Genomic DNA, 15392 nt, shown 5'->3' on the forward strand with positions numbered 1-15392 from the left:
TGCATTATCCGCACCAGAGCTTGAGCCACTCCCAAATCCCAGACTGGACTTGACTTTACTCCAAAACTTGTTCTTCTTACCCTTGGGTTTACCCCATCTCTTACTGCCTGAAGTTGCTGCACTCAAGGTAGAGGGATCTAACCTTCCCCCACCCGGAGTTTTAGAACCAGAAGCTTGTGCCACTGTCTGTTTAACTGTCCCCTGAACGATGGCACTAGCCTCCATTCTCCTAGCCATGTCTACTATGGCATGAAAACTCTCTCTATCTGCTGACTGTACCAAGGAGGAATACCTGGGATGGAGCTTCATGATATACCTCCTCGACTTCTTCTGGTCTGTGCTAAGGTCTTGCCCTGCAAATGGCAGCAACTCCATAAACCTGTCAGTATATTCGTCTACACTCATGTCCTCAGTTTGCCTCAACTGCTCGAATTCTATCATCTTCAATTCCCGTGAACTATCAGGGAAAGCCCATCCTGCAAACTCATTTGCAAACTCTTCCCAAGTCATGCTGTCCACTCTCGGGTTCACATAATTCTTGAACCACTCCCGTGCCTTCTTGCACTTAAGTGTGAACCCGGCCATCTGAATGGCTCTACTGTCATCCGCCCCTATCTCATCTGTAATTGCCTTGACCCGCTCCAAGTACACGAACGGATCATCACCGGTTTCAAACTGGGGAGCACCCAGCTTCATATAGTCGGTCATCTTGACCTTGCTCCCACTGGCTGAGCTAGGTCTAGGTGGTTGAACAACTGGGGCTGCTGGTTTTGCAGGTGGTGGAGATAGTGCAACATTTTCTGAGGTAGGGTTTGTTGGATTTGGATAGTAGGGTGGAGGTGGATACATCGGGTACTGAGAGTACGGTGGGTAGTATGGTGGGTATGGCATCTGTGTGGGATAAGGGGTGAAACTAGGGTAATCCGATGTACCTCCCATCGAATACCCGGGATGTGGTGAGAAATGTGGGTAGTGAGGTGGCTGTACAAATCCCGAGGCCTGAGTGCCTCCTTGGGACTCTCCCATTCCTTCTTCTGACATATTGACTCCCAAACTGCCATCCCTCCTCTGTTCTACGTCCATATCATCCCCCATATCCTCTGACGCTCCTCCCTGAACTGTCCCTCTGACTGATCTGCTCCTACCCAGATCCAGAGACCTTCTAGGGTCTCTTGCTACTCTGTCCCTGTTGGACCTGCTAGACATTGCCCTAGGCAATGCTGGAGGACGGGCGCTCATGCCCTCATCCTCAGGTGGTACTCCAGTCAATCTTGCTGATCGACGAGTTCCTCTCATCCTGTTTTCTGAAAAACAGTACACATCATACAAACATTAGCATTATATGGTCCATGTGGGCACACATGAACCTGCATCACATACATCACATATCATAGCATATCATTAATGCACATGCATAAAGTCATGGCATTTCACTTCATCATACAAGACAGGACTCCACATCCTATCCTAGTGGACATGATCCTTCCTATTGTGCTTGACCTTCTATAACCTCTATGAGCCCGACACTCTAGGTCCGACCATATGAACCTAGGGCTCTGATACCACTCTGTAACGACCCGAAAATCGGACAGCTACCGGCGCTAGGATCCGGGTCGACTTAAGGCCGCCAGGACCCGTAGCAAGCCTGACATAAAACCTGTGAACCTGTATAATCCCATACATGATCAACAACATGCATAAAAATTAAAACTTTTCATTCCATGAACATCAACCAAACTCAACCTGTGCATAAACATAAACATAACTTTGATCCCTCTGTGGGATCTCATCTGTGCCCTCAATGGGTAACATACATCTGTTGAGTTGGTTTACATAAACATCATATAAAGATCTCTATGATCATGTATAAAAGGGATACAACAATCTATAGTCAAGCACACACTAACATCCATAAACCTCATTACATAACTATACTGTACTTTCGCATTACAATTTGATCATGTCCATTGCTAGCTATTACATAACCAGAACTTCTTTACTCTATCCGGACTCCCGCACTATACTGTACCTGCAAGCCTGGGGGTAAAGGGAGAGGGGTGAGCTAAAAGCCCAGTGAGCTGAACTATAAAGCATTTTAACACTATGCTTTAATGAAATGCATCATAACACAAACAATTCACATAAGGGTTGGGTGAACTTGTCACCAAATAGTCCAAGTTAACTCTGTGCCAGGCCGTAGAATGGGGTCCTGGTCTTCCTGTCATACATACATTACTTACCATTTTCCAGGGCCTCCTCTGGGCTCCTGGTCTTCGAGTCCCATAACCGTGCCTTACTCTATGCCAGGCCTGTAGACTGGGGCCTGGTCTTTCTTACTCTGTGCCAGGCCGTAGCATGGGGTCCTGGTCTTCCTGTCTTGGACTAATTGGGTCATCCAACATTCACCCACATCAACAACAATCGATGCAATGCGGCATATTCGTGAAAACTAATGCAATCATCCTATTGCATAATCATGATGCATGAAACATGATAAAACATTTAATTTAAAAGATTAAGTTTAGTTCCACTCACCTCTGGCTGACTCTGACAATACCGAAGCAGCTGAACTCACTGCTGGGGTCCTCGGTTCCTCGGGTCCGAACCTACACAGGTGGACTCAAATGAGGGACCAAACATACTTGAACATAACTCTAAAATATTCCCCAAAAACCCCCTAAAACATCCTAAAAACATCACACGAAAACATGCAAGAAGTGGCTGAACAGGGCACTTTCGGCGGCAGGTTCGGCGGCCGAAAGTCCCTCTGCAGCCGAAAGTCATGCAGGTTCGGCGGCACTTTCGGCGGCCGAACCTCCCATACAGAGACGAAACTTGAGTTTCGGGGGCAGGCTTCGGCAGCCGAAACTGCCTCCACAAGGGGGTTCGGCGGCCGAAAGTCACTTCGGCGGCCGAACCTGAGTTTCTGCCGAAGGGCAGAAACTTGGCTCCCTTGTGTCCACAGCCTCCAAAACGCCTCAAAACATGCATAAACTTGTTTCTACACATGCATACACATCATACATCACACCTAGGGGTCTCAAACTATTATATACCCCAACTACAACACTTCAAACACACAAATATCAACATACATTACTCAAACATTCGAAATACCCATAAAACTCATCAACAAGCCTAAACATGCATCTCTACCCATAGATCTTACTTAAAGCTTGTTTAAAACATAATAAGAGTTCAAGATCGACCCTTACCTCTTGAAGATCGAGAGGAAAACGACCTTGACTCAAAGATGGGAGGATTGAGCTCCTTGAACCTCAAAGTACTCAAACGAGCTTAAAACTTGTAAATCTTCAAAACAAAGTTATAAACTTGTTAAAAACGTGAAAGATTGAAGGAAAATGCTCAAGATCGGTGAGGGGGCGGCGGAGACTCACCTTGGCCGACATCGGGGAAGAAAAAGCTCGCCCGTGCGGACCTAAGGGACCCTTTTATAGTGGCTGGCCAGACCACGTTCGGGGGCCGAATGTGCCTCCGCATGCATGCAATGTTCGGCGGCCGAACATGAGGTTCGGCGGCCGAACCTGAACTTCCCTCACTCATGCTTTCGGGGGCCTAACGTGCCTCCAAAACGCATGCATGTTCGGCGGCCGAACTTGACTTTCGGCGGCCGAACCTGGGTTTTCCTCCAAAGACTTTTCATGCAAAAACTCATTTAAAAACACTCTTAAACTTATTAAAAACATGAAAACATTTTATAAAAACACGCTTTTACCCTTCTAGAGGTTTCCGACATCCGAGATTCCACCGGACGGTAGGAATTCCGATACCGGAGTCTAGCCGGGTATTACAGCACAGGTACACAGACAGTATAGCAGGCTTACTACGGGTCCCGGCGACCTTAAGTCAATCTAGATCCTAGTGCCGGTAGCAGTTCGGTTTCCGGGCTGTTACACTTTCGGCTGCCGAAGGTGCTGCCAAAAGTACCCGAGTTTCGTCTCTGGAGAGAGGGTTCGGCCGCCGAAGGTGCCACCGAAGATGCCCTGTCTAGCTTTTCTTTGCTTGTTTTCCATGCATGCTTAAGGATGTTTTAGGGGGTTTTTGGGAAGTTGTTTATGAGTTATTTTTAGTGTGTATGGCACCTCATTCGAGTCCACCTGTGTAGGATCGGACCCGAGGGACCGAGGAGGCCATCAGTGTTAGCTGTTAGCTGTTGCAGAGTCAGTCCAGCGTCTGCCAGAGGTGAGTGGAACTAAACTTAATGTTTTAATTTAATTGAGAAATGAAATGCTTTTAGCATATTTCCTGCACCATGAGTATGCAATAGGTTGATTGCATTAGTAGTCACGAATATGATGCATTGCATTAGTTATTGTTGATGGGGATGGACCAAGGCGATCTCAATAGCCCACTATCTGTTCAGTAAGGAAAGACCTGTGTGAGTCCCCTGGGAGGGGGCCGGGCGCTGACAGAGGGAGTTTTGAGGTCATGTCCAATTCGAGATGTGAAATGTTTGTGTTGTGACGCATTTCATGAAAGCATGTTATTAATGAACTGTTTTCATTGTTTCTACTCACTGGGCTTGTTAGCTCATCCCTCTCCCCTAACCCTAGTTTTGCAGGGCCAGAGTTAGCTATGGGAAGTCAGAGTCAGCAAAGTAATGAGTTCGAGTTGGCTATGGTTTTGGCTATGTAATAGAGTAGTGGACATGATGTAATTTCAAGGATGAGTATGTAGATGAGTATGTAATGTAATGTAATGTATCGAGCTAGCATGTCATGTAATGGATAGAGTTGTGCTTTGCCCTAGTGTATGGTTAATCCCTTGTGATGCATGATCTTTCTTGCATGTTTTACGTTTCTTGATGAGAAATGTGTCGAACCAAGACTGACTTGTGAGATGCTGACCCTATGAGAGTGGGTTCTATGTTCACAGACATAGTGCATGCAGGTCAAGCTTGGTGATTGGAAGGAAAGTTTGTATGTTTGTTTTCAGGTTTTTGAGTTTTGTTTGATCATGTATGGGATTTATCAGGTACACAGAGTTCATGTTTGGCTTGCTACGGGTTCCGGCGGCCTTAAGCCGACCTGGATCCTAGTGCCGGTGGCGGTCCGATTTTCGGGTCGTTACATCCTTACCATAGCTCTTCCAGTAAGCCATCACAACTATCTGACCCACAAGTTGAATCTTCTGCCTTTCCTAGCTTCAACTTGAGAAGGGGGTGTTGAGTTATAAAACTACGTTATATTTGTGGTGTAATTGTGATGTAAAATGTGTCGTGAGGCCTCCTTTCCTTTTCATGCTTTCTGCAGCCTCGTTCTTATGTTTACTGTCCTTGCACGTGATACTAGCGTGCCTCTGTCTAGGTATATAAGGAAGCGATGCTTCCGGACAATGTTAATTTTTTCACTTTTTTTTTTTGAAATAACAAGAAAACTTCATTAATTCAAAGAGAACAAAGAAACAATATGAGGAGGAGGGATATCAATCCAAACTCCTTGACCTGACTCAGAATGAGCCGATGTTGCTAGAATATGAGCGACATCATTCGCAGATCTATGAACAAAAACACACTTTGCTTCCTCATAACTAGATAGAAGCAGTTTACAATCTTGAACCAAAAGGCCAAAAGAGGATAAATCATCTAACAAAACACAATTAACTGACATCACAAGTACCTGAGCATCCAATTCGAAAAAAACTCGATCCCATCCACACTCTTTAATCCAGCTCAATGCTTCCCGGAATGCTATAGCTTCAGCACACTTTGCATCCATCTGGCTATAAAAAGAGCCTGCTCTAGCAGCCACAAAACTCCCATCATCCTTCCGGATTACACAACCGAAACCTACCGAACCTCGTTGCAAGCTTAAAGAGGCGTCAATGTTCGCCTTGATCCAACCGTGCACTTTTGGGGGAACTTTAGCTTTCCAGAACCTTTTCCATATCTCGCTCCCTTCCCTATGTTGGAAGCCATCAACCAGGAACCTATATGCACTCTTAACCGAATAGTGACCTTTGGACTCAAATTTCCAGCACCATGTATCAGAACACGATGAAAGACTAAGAGGGATGTTCAAAATACAACTTCTATCTCTTTCGTTGAACATCTGTGCAATTAAACTCTCGTTCCATCTGTGGTTAATTATGAGATCTGAAACAACTCTAGCATAGTTCAAAGGAGGGGTTGTAGAAACCAGGGACTCAGGCAGCTCTCTCAACCAGGGTTGTCCCCAGACTGAAACTAACTGACCATTCCCAATCCTCCAGTAAGCCCCAGCTCGAATCAGACCCCGAGTTTCCCATATGCTGCGCCACAAAAAACTAGGGTTACTTCCCAAAGGAGCTTCAAAGAAAGATTGTGTCGAAAAATAGCGGGTCTTAAGGACACGAGCCACTAAGGACTGAGGCCTGTTGATAATGTGCCAGCCCTGCTTCCCAAGCATGGCCAAGTTAAACTTATGAAGAATTTTGAAACCTAGCCCGCCATCAGATTTGTGCTTTGCCATTCTGTACCAACCCAGCCAATGAATACCCCGATTTTGATCCGCCCCCTTACTCCACCAATATCTAGTCATCATGCGTTGCAGTTCATCACAAAGAGTTCGAGGAAGTAAAAATAAGCTCATCACATAGTTTGGCAAAGCTTGGAGGACTGTTTTCAAGAGAACCTCCTTACCTGCTTGAGACAGTGCCCGATGCTTCCAAGAATTCAGCCTTTTCCACAATCTATCCTTAACAAAACTGAACACTTCCCTCTTATTATTCTCTCTCTGCTTCAGTTCGAACATATAAAATTTAATTTATTATTTAAAAATAAAAATAAAAATATTTAAATTTTGATGAAAAATTAAAGAATTTAGTTGAACCTTTTACTATAAACTATATAATGGTAGTTAGGGAAGTAGTGATTTTTTACCATTGCATACTCCAAATTTCTAATTCTCCTCAGTCCTCACCTTAACCGAAAGTTTCAATATTGACTTAGTTCCCAAGAATTAAATTATTTGCATATATTTCTTTTTTTCATGTATTATAAGATTATATAAAATTTAATTTTACTTTTTTTAAGAAGAAAAAAATTTTTAAAATAAAAAAATTGAATTTATTCATTCTAAATAATAGAAATTATTGAAAAAAAGTTGAGAATTAAGAATTTGTAAAATTCTTGAAATCAAATGAAGGAATTAGAAAAAAGAGTAAAAAATATTTAAAAAATACCAATTATCCTTAACTCATATTTCAAATTATCCAATAGCAACATTCACCTTCAGTTTTGTATAAAAATTTTATGAGAATTCAATTTAATTAATTTAGTTTTTAACGATTATTTTATTTACAATGAAAAAAATTGATTTTTTTTTAATTTAAAAAAAAATTATTTTCAAAAAAAATTAAATATTTATATAATTTTATAAGAACTCATTTGAATTTTTTTTAAAAATAAATCATATTCCAAATAAAGGGTGAATGAATAATCACCAACAGGATTAAACTCAATCACAGCACAAACCCATGAAATTGCAGGAGCATACCAGGAGGAAATTTGCCTTCAATTCTCAGTTGTGATCCCAGCCGGAAATGTCATTTGACGGCAGTTTGCTTCAATTCATTTACAAGTAAAATTAGCTAAGTCTATGAGAGCAAGTTCGCTTCAATTAGCGAGCTACAGTTTCAGTGATTGACACTTCATTCACAGAACTTGGTCCTTCCCATATTGGTGAACTGTTGCGAGAATTTCTGAAAATGAAAGCAGGTTGTTTTGGACAAGGAAGAGTGATTTCACTATCCAACATGACAATGATTGCTGATGTTGTTGGCCTGTCCATTGCATCTTCTTGCACACATAACAGTGCAATGTGAATACATTTCAATACTTCATGGGAATTGTATGATTCCTTTAATGTTGAATCAACTATGTCCAGTGCTCTGTCTTCTTGCCATAGCTCCCACACCTTTGTTCATAGCATCACCATGCATGAAATAAACTTTTAGTAAAATTATTTTGTTGAGAAGTTAACAAATCAAGAGTTTCTATCGCTCACATGTCCTATCAAGGTTAGGGAAGGATCCTCTTGATGGAAGCCATTGCTTTTCTTCCCACTTATAATCTCCAACAATATTATACCAAAGCTGAATACATCGGACTTTACTGAAAATTTTCCTAACACGGCGTACTCTGGCGACATGTAGCCACTGCAAAATAAAAGAATGCACATGTTAAGGAGAGAATTGGTTTTTTATAGCAATCTGTTTGATGTTGAGTGATAAGGGCAATCTTTACTTGAATACTTACTATGTCCCAACAACTCTATGTGTCTTGTGTTCTATCTGGTCATCTTCGAGTATTCTAGCCATTCCAAAATCTGAAATTTTTGGATTCAGCTCTGCATCTAAGAGGATGTTGCTACTTTTTAAGTCTCTATGAATGATTCGCCACCTTGAGTCCTGATGAAGATATAAGATTCCACGTACGACTCCAACTATGATTTTGTAACGTTTACTCCAATTCAAGAATGAACTTCTTGTTGTATCTTTAAAATTTTAATAATTTTTATCGAATTAGTATTAAATAATATATATAATTTATATATCTTAATCGCATCCTCGTAAAGGAAATACAGTCAGGAAATCAACAAGACAATAGAAAAATTAGAAAACTCACCAAAGAGAAACAAGTCCAAACTTCCATTTGACAAGTATTCATAAATCAAAATTCGCTCTTCTTCCTGAATGCAACATCCTAAAAGTTTCACAAGATTCCTATGTTGAAGCTTGGCCATCAACATAGCTTCATTTTTAAATTCTTCTGCTCCTTGCCCCGAATTTTTTGATAGCCTTTTTACAGCAACCTCCTTTCCATTAGTGAGCTGACCCTGCAAAAACATGTTTGCGAGATTACACCTATGTCTCAATTTGTTTTCACACAGAACACCATGTGAACAGGAACAAATCAAAATGAGAAGAATTTCAATTTTTAGATATTGGATAGAGAGTTAAATTCTACCTTATAAACAGAACCAAAGCCACCTTGTCCAATTTTGTTAGCTTGAGAAAAATTATCAGTGGCAGCAGATATGGTGCTAAGGTTGAGAAATGCCAAGTCTGTATGGCTCCTGCTTGTCTGGATGTCATCCGCTTCAAAATTATCTTTGTGATAGTGTGGACCATTTATAGAATCAAACAATCTCCTGTTGGATTTGTTCTTTACTGTTTTTGAACAACACAAATTGAAATGATTATCAAGAATCATATACATGGGAAGGTAAAAAAAATTTACTTGCCTCTTTTCTTTCTCTTCCTCAGCCACAAATAGGCAAATATGATGATGACAAACCAGGCTGATGAAACTGAAACTATCAGAAAGGCCAGCATCCCCTTCATTTCAAGAAAACCATTTGATCTCTCAATCTCAGCTGCTAAAGTTCAAAAGTGTCATGGAGCTATCTAGGCAGGAATAACAGAGCAATGGAGAAAACTAGTGCAGAGCAATGAATGTGATACCTAATTCAATTGCGTCGACTCGAACATAAACATTGTAGCCGCTATGATCCATAAGATCCACTATGTCCATCAAATCCCCATACCAAGCCAAGCAGGCAACATCTTTCCCTGGAATTTTTATGCTGGCATATGCAGAACATGAACAATCTTTGTAGCATTCTTGTTCACAGTCCACACGGGACATACTCATATTCACCCAAACTGCTGTTGAAGTATCAGGAACCTTAACTTGAGGCACTTTCCCAAACCCTTCCCCTTGCCCACACACTGATGAAGATTTCAATCGCTTTCTAACACAGCCACCCGATCCATCTCTCATCCTAAACCAGTTTCTTGGGAACTTGGGTTCATATCCAGGTAAACAAGAACATTCAAATTCATTGAGATGTCTAGGATCGCATATACTGTTAGCACCGCAGCGTCCATAAGAGTCACAACGATACTTGGATCCTGACCAGAACTCCTTCCAATTAGCATCACTTTCACGCCTTGAAACCCACATAAGCATTCCTGATTCATGCACCATCAATTGGAAGAGAACAGAGCTGTCGTCATGAGAGTAGGAAAAGGTTATTTCTTCTTCACTATTAACGTAGCTGTAGTTGTATATATCTGGTGTCCTCCACGGCCATGGCGTGCCTCTCCAGAAAGGTTTGGAACCATCATAAAGAAAAAATTGTGGTGAGCCAACTAGGTTGAGCTTCAGAGAGTAGTCACCGATTCCAGGATCATCTGTTGATTTCCAGGAAGTCAGGAACCGGTTGAGACCTGTTCTCTTGTCGAGCCCAAGCCGCATTCCTGGTAGCATGGTATTAGTAGGATGATCAAAGCTCTGCCAGACAAATATTCTTCTTGAACCTTGGAAGAGAACGAAGTTTCCTGAATCAAAGAGCTGAGCTACACAAGTATTTGCTAAATCCACTGAAACATTTGCAGACCATATCGGAAACTTTTCATCTCTATTACCATAGAGAACAAGGTTGCCATATTGGTTGATGGAGAGAAAACCTGCAGAACCATTGATTGGATTGTCCCTGTTGGCCACCCACACAACAGTATGAGTTTGTAATGATATCTTATAAAACCAAATTCCAAGATATCTATAGCTGGAATTGCCAGGGCTAAAAAATCCTAGTGCAAACTTGTTTTGTTTGGAAACGAGAAGGTCTCCTTCTCTTAAGGTTTGGTTAATGGTGATGGTGTCTGTGGAAGTAGAAAGTGTTAATCTGTGGAGGACAAGTAAAGCAAAATAGAGACGAATTGTTTTAGCATCCATGAAGAGTTGATCTTTGTAAAGCCAACGCTAGTATATACGGGTTTTGGCAATTGTCAGTTTTCTGAGTCTTCAAAGAAATTTGAGTCCCCACCAATTTGAAATTTTATTGGAAATGGAGAAATTTTGACATTTTGATTTATTTATAAGACAAATGCATATAGGAGAAATTTTTTTTACACGCATTTGATTTTATATATATATTATGATATAACACAATAATCAGTAAAATATAAATATAATTACGTAATAAAAGTTTAATTAAATGATATTTAATTTTATTAATAAAAATAATTTGATCAAGTTTTTCATTAAAATTTATCCTTCCAATTATAAAGTAAAATTTTATAAAATTAATTGCAGAATCACATATCCACTGACCGACCTTAATCAATTTATTTTTCTTATAAATCAATCAATTGCAATATAATTCCGTGTCAACTACATCAATAATTACGTTAAATTCTCTAGATTTATAATTCTCCCCACCTAAACCAAATATCCCAATTTAGACTTGGCATCCCTGAGGCTATCAAAGTCAGGCATGTGTTTTTAACAATTCAAAAGTTCCCTATTTCAAATCAAACAAAATTTATTTATTCTTTAAATATTTCTTTAGTACAAAGCCTCGAAGACAAATTGAAAAGTACCTTTTGAAGTTGAGATGAGGTCATATTATAAGTTCATGTTATTTTGTGTCAAAAACTATCTATTCTAATATTAAGAAATTTGTGAAAAAAAAATGTTAGTCCAATTCTATGTGTCATCTACAATCTCGCAGCCTCCACAGATGACTTTGGCAAAAAAAACAAAAACTCCACAGATGACTTTCCAAGGCCAACACTCCACTCTAAACACTTGGTGGCTGATGGAGCCTCTAAATATCTCATATGAGCCAATCGCTTCACAGGTAATTTTCTGCCTTTTACTTTTCCATAGGTTCCTAATTTTGAAGTTAGTTTTAGTGCTTTGGATCTCTATTCAGCTGAAAAGCATCTCATTAGTTAGAAAACATGAAACCCATTGTGAGTTTTTAATGGGTTTTGTCTTATTTTAGTTGCTCTTCGATTTTTATTCATGATGAGATGAATGTAGCAGTGAGCAAGTGTCTGTACCTGTGAAATTTGTATATTATTGATGGGTTTTTGTCTACTACTAATAACAAAATGGTCCCTTAATTTAAAAAATCGAATGATTTAGTCCCTTAATTTTAATTAGCTTAATCTATGAGAGGAAGTATGCTTCAATTAGCGAGCTACAGTTTCAGTGATTGACATTTCATTGACAGAACTTGGTCCTTCCCATATTAGTGAACTGTTGCAAGAAGTTCTGAAAATAAAAGCTGGTTGTTTTGGACAAGGAAGAGAGATTTCACTATCTAACATGACAATGATTGCTGATATAGTTGGTCTGTCCACTGCATCTTCCTGCACACACAAGAGTGCAATGTGAATACATTTCAACACTTCATGGGAATTGTATGATTCCTTTAATGTTGAGTCAACTATCTCCATTGCTTTGTCTTCTTGCCATAGCTCCCACACCTTTGTTCATAGCATCACCATGCATGAAATAAACTTTCAGTAAAATTATTTAGTTGAGAAGTTAACAAATCAAGAGTTTCTATCACTCACATGCCCTATCAAGGTTAGGGAAGGATCCTCTTGATGGAAGCCATTGCTTTTCTTCCCACTTATAATCTCCAACAATATTACACCAAAGCTGAATACATCGGACTTTACTGAAAATTTTCCTAACACGGCATACTCCGGCGACATGTAGCCACTGCAAAATAAAAGAATGCACATGTTAAGGAGAGAATTGGTTTTTTATAGCAATCTGTTTGATGTTGAATGATAAGGGCAATCTTTACTTGAATACTTACTATGTCCCAACAACTCTCTGTGTCTTGTGTTGTATCTGGTCATCTTCGAGTATTCTAGCCGTTCCAAAATCTGAAATTTTTGGTTTCATCTCTGCATCTAAGAGGATGTTGCTGCTTTTTAAGTCTCTATGGATGATTCGCCACCTTGAGTCTTGGTGAATATATAAGATTTCACGTGCGATTCCAACTATGATTTCGTAACGTTTGCTCCAATTCAAGAATGAACTTCTTGTTGTATCTTTAAAATTTTAATAATTTTTATTGAGTTAGTGTTAAATAATATATATTGCTCCAATTCAAAAATGAACTTCTTGTTGAATCTTTAAAATTTTAATAATTTTTATTGAGTTAGTGTTAAATAAAATATATAATTTGTATATCTTAATCATATTCTCGTAAAGGAGATACAATTAGGAAACCAATAAGGCAATAGAAAAATTAGAAAACTCACCAAAGAGAAACAAGTCCAAACTTCCATTTGACAAGTATTCATAAATCAAAATTCGCTCTTCTTCCTGAATGCAACATCCTAAAAGTTTCACAAGATTCCTATGTTGAAGCTTGGCTATCAACATAGCTTCATTTTTAAATTCTTCTGCTCCTTGCCCCGAATTTTTTGATAGCCTCTTTACAGCAACCTCCTTTCCATTAGTTAGCTGACCCTGCAAAAACATGTTTGCTAGATTACATCCATGTTTGAATTTTTTTTTTGCACACAGAACACCATGTAAACAAGATAAGAAAAAATCAAAATCAAAAGATTTTCAATTTTGAGGTATTGGATAGAGAGTTAAATACTACCTTATAAACAGAACCAAAGCCACCTTGTCCAATTTTGTTAGCTTGAGAAAAATTTTCAGTGGCAGCAAATATGGTGCTAAGATTGAAAAATGCTAAGTCTGTACGACTCCTGCTTGTCTGAATGTCATCAGCGTCAAAAGTATCTTTGTGATAGTGTGAACCATTGATAGAATCAAACAATCTCCTATTGGATTGGTTCTTCACTGTTTTGGAACAACACAAACTGAAATGATTATAAAAAATATTGTGGAAAATGAGACATTTCATTAATTACTTGCCTCTTTTCTTTCTCTTCCTCAGCCACAAGTAGACAAATAAGATGATGACAAACCATGCTGACGAAACTGAAACTACCAGAAAAGCCAGCATCCCCTTCATTTCAAGAAAACCACTTGATCTCTCAATCTCAGCTGCAAATTTTCAAAACAAGATGTTTTAGCTCAAGCGTCATGGAGCTATCTAGGCAGGAATAACAGAGCAATTGGAGAAAACTAGTGCAGAGCAATGAATGTGATACCTAATTCAATTGCATCAACTCGAACATAAACATCGTAGCCGCTATGATCCATAAGATCCACTATGTCCATCAAATCCCCATACCAAGCCAAGCAGGCAACATCTTTCCCTGGAATTTTTATGCTGGCATAGGCAGAGCATGAACAATCTTTGTAGCATTCTTGTTCACAGTCCACACGGGACATACTCATATTCACCCAAACTGCTGTTGAAGTATCAGGAACCTTAACTTGAGGCACTTTCACAAACCCTTCCCCTTGCCCACACACTGATGAAGATTTCAATCGCTTTCTAACACAGCCACCCGATCCATCTCTCATCGGAAACCAGTTTCTTGGGAACTTGGGTTCATATCCAGGTAAACAAGAACATTCAAATACATTGACATGTTTAGGATCGCATACACTGTTAGCGCCGCAGCGTCCATAAGAATCACAACGATACTTGGAGGCTGACCAGAACTCCTTCCAATTAGCATCACTTTCACGCCTTGAAACCCACATAAGCGTTCCTGATTCATGCACCATCAATTGGAAGAGAACAGAGCCGTCATCATGAGAGTAGGAAAAGGATATTTCCTCTTCACTATTAACGTAGCTGTAGTTGTATATATCTGGTGTTCTGCACGGCCACGGCATGCCTCTGCAGTAAGGTTTGGAACCATCGTACAGAAAAAATGTTGGTGAGCCAACTGGGTTGAGCTTCAGAGAGTAGTGACCGATTCCAGGATCATCTGTTGATTTCCAGGAAGTCAGGAACCGGTTGAGACCTGTTCTCTTGTCGAGACCAAGCCGCATTCCTGGTAGCAAGGTATTAGTAGGATGATCAAAGCTCTGCCATACAATTATTCTTCTTGAACCTTGGAAGAGAACAAAGTTTCCTGAATCAAAGAGCTGAGCTACACAAGTATTTGCTAAATCCACTGAAACATTTGTAGACCATATTGGAAACTTTTCATCTCTATTACCATAAAGAACAAGGTTGCCATATTGGTTGATGGAGAGAAAACCTGCAGAACCATTGATTGGATTGTCCCTGTTGGCCACCCACACAACAGTATGAGTTTGTAATGATATCTTATAAAACCAAATTCCAAGATATCTATAGCTGGAATTGCCAGGGCTAAAAAATCCTAGTGCAAACTTGTTTTGTTTGGAAACGAGAAGGTCTCCTTCTCTTAAGGTTTGGTTAATGGTGATGGTGTCTGTGGAAGTAGAAAGTGTTAATCTGTGGAGTACAAGTAAAGCAAAATAGAGACGAATTGTTTTAGCATCCATGAAGAGTTGATCTTTGTAAAGCCAACGCTAGTATATACGGGTTTTGGCAATTTTCCGAGTTTTATTACGACTGTTGTATAGTTATAAAATTCTTTTGGTGCAGTTGTCAGTTTTCTGAGTCTTCAAAGAAAAATGATGAGTCGTCATAATTTAGAAATATGAGTCTTCAAAGAAA

The 15392-nt window shown here is 39.7% G+C and overlaps 2 protein-coding genes across 2 annotated transcripts; both read right to left on the reverse strand.

The window, feature by feature from the left end:
• Positions 1–7434: 7434 nt before the first annotated feature.
• LOC110604158 (G-type lectin S-receptor-like serine/threonine-protein kinase RKS1) lies at positions 7435–15220 on the reverse strand. Its single transcript, XM_043952063.1, has 14 exons — positions 13942–15220; positions 13697–13834; positions 13425–13627; positions 13075–13285; positions 12624–12693; positions 12373–12523; positions 11998–12165; positions 9466–10768; positions 9246–9377; positions 8969–9171; positions 8627–8837; positions 8258–8495; positions 8007–8157; positions 7435–7916 (listed from the first exon to the last, which is right to left on the reverse strand). Exons 1-14 carry the CDS (start codon positions 15215–15217, stop codon positions 7620–7622), a joined length of 4752 nt encoding a protein of 1583 aa, XP_043807998.1. The 5' UTR covers positions 15218–15220; the 3' UTR covers positions 7435–7619.
• Positions 11811–13709, reverse strand: LOC122721261 (cysteine-rich receptor-like protein kinase 5). Its single transcript, XM_043951776.1, has 5 exons — positions 13425–13709; positions 13075–13285; positions 12624–12861; positions 12373–12523; positions 11811–12282 (listed from the first exon to the last, which is right to left on the reverse strand). Exons 1-5 carry the CDS (start codon positions 13689–13691, stop codon positions 11986–11988), a joined length of 1164 nt encoding a protein of 387 aa, XP_043807711.1. The 5' UTR covers positions 13692–13709; the 3' UTR covers positions 11811–11985.
• Positions 15221–15392: the final 172 nt, after the last annotated feature.

Source organism: Manihot esculenta, chromosome 16, assembly GCF_001659605.2.
Source record: "Manihot esculenta cultivar AM560-2 chromosome 16, M.esculenta_v8, whole genome shotgun sequence".
Lineage (NCBI taxonomy): Eukaryota > Viridiplantae > Streptophyta > Magnoliopsida > Malpighiales > Euphorbiaceae > Manihot > Manihot esculenta.

What these genes read in the sequence shown, in the direction of transcription:
- LOC122721261 (XM_043951776.1), bottom strand. Translation starts at nt 13,691, where the DNA reads ATGAAATGTCTCATTTTCCACAATATTTTTTATAATCATTTCAGTTTG. An exon ending in GCTTTGGTTCTGTTTATAAG is followed by an intron (nt 13,286 to 13,424) that starts GTAGTATTTAAC and finishes ATGTTTTTGCAG; the next exon opens with GGTCAGCTAACTAATGGAAA. An exon ending in CCCTAACCTTGATAGGGCAT is followed by an intron (nt 12,283 to 12,372) that starts GTGAGTGATAGA and finishes CTATGAACAAAG; the next exon opens with GTGTGGGAGCTATGGCAAGA.
- LOC110604158 (XM_043952063.1), bottom strand. Translation starts at nt 15,217, where the DNA reads ATGGATGCTAAAACAATTCGTCTCTATTTTGCTTTACTTGTACTCCAC. An exon ending in TTTGGACTTGTTTCTCTTTG is followed by an intron (nt 12,694 to 13,074) that starts GTGAGTTTTCTA and finishes CAAAAATTTCAG; the next exon opens with ATTTTGGAACGGCTAGAATA. An exon ending in CATAGAGTTGTTGGGACATA is followed by an intron (nt 8,158 to 8,257) that starts GTAAGTATTCAA and finishes TTTATTTTGCAG; the next exon opens with TGGCTACATGTCGCCAGAGT.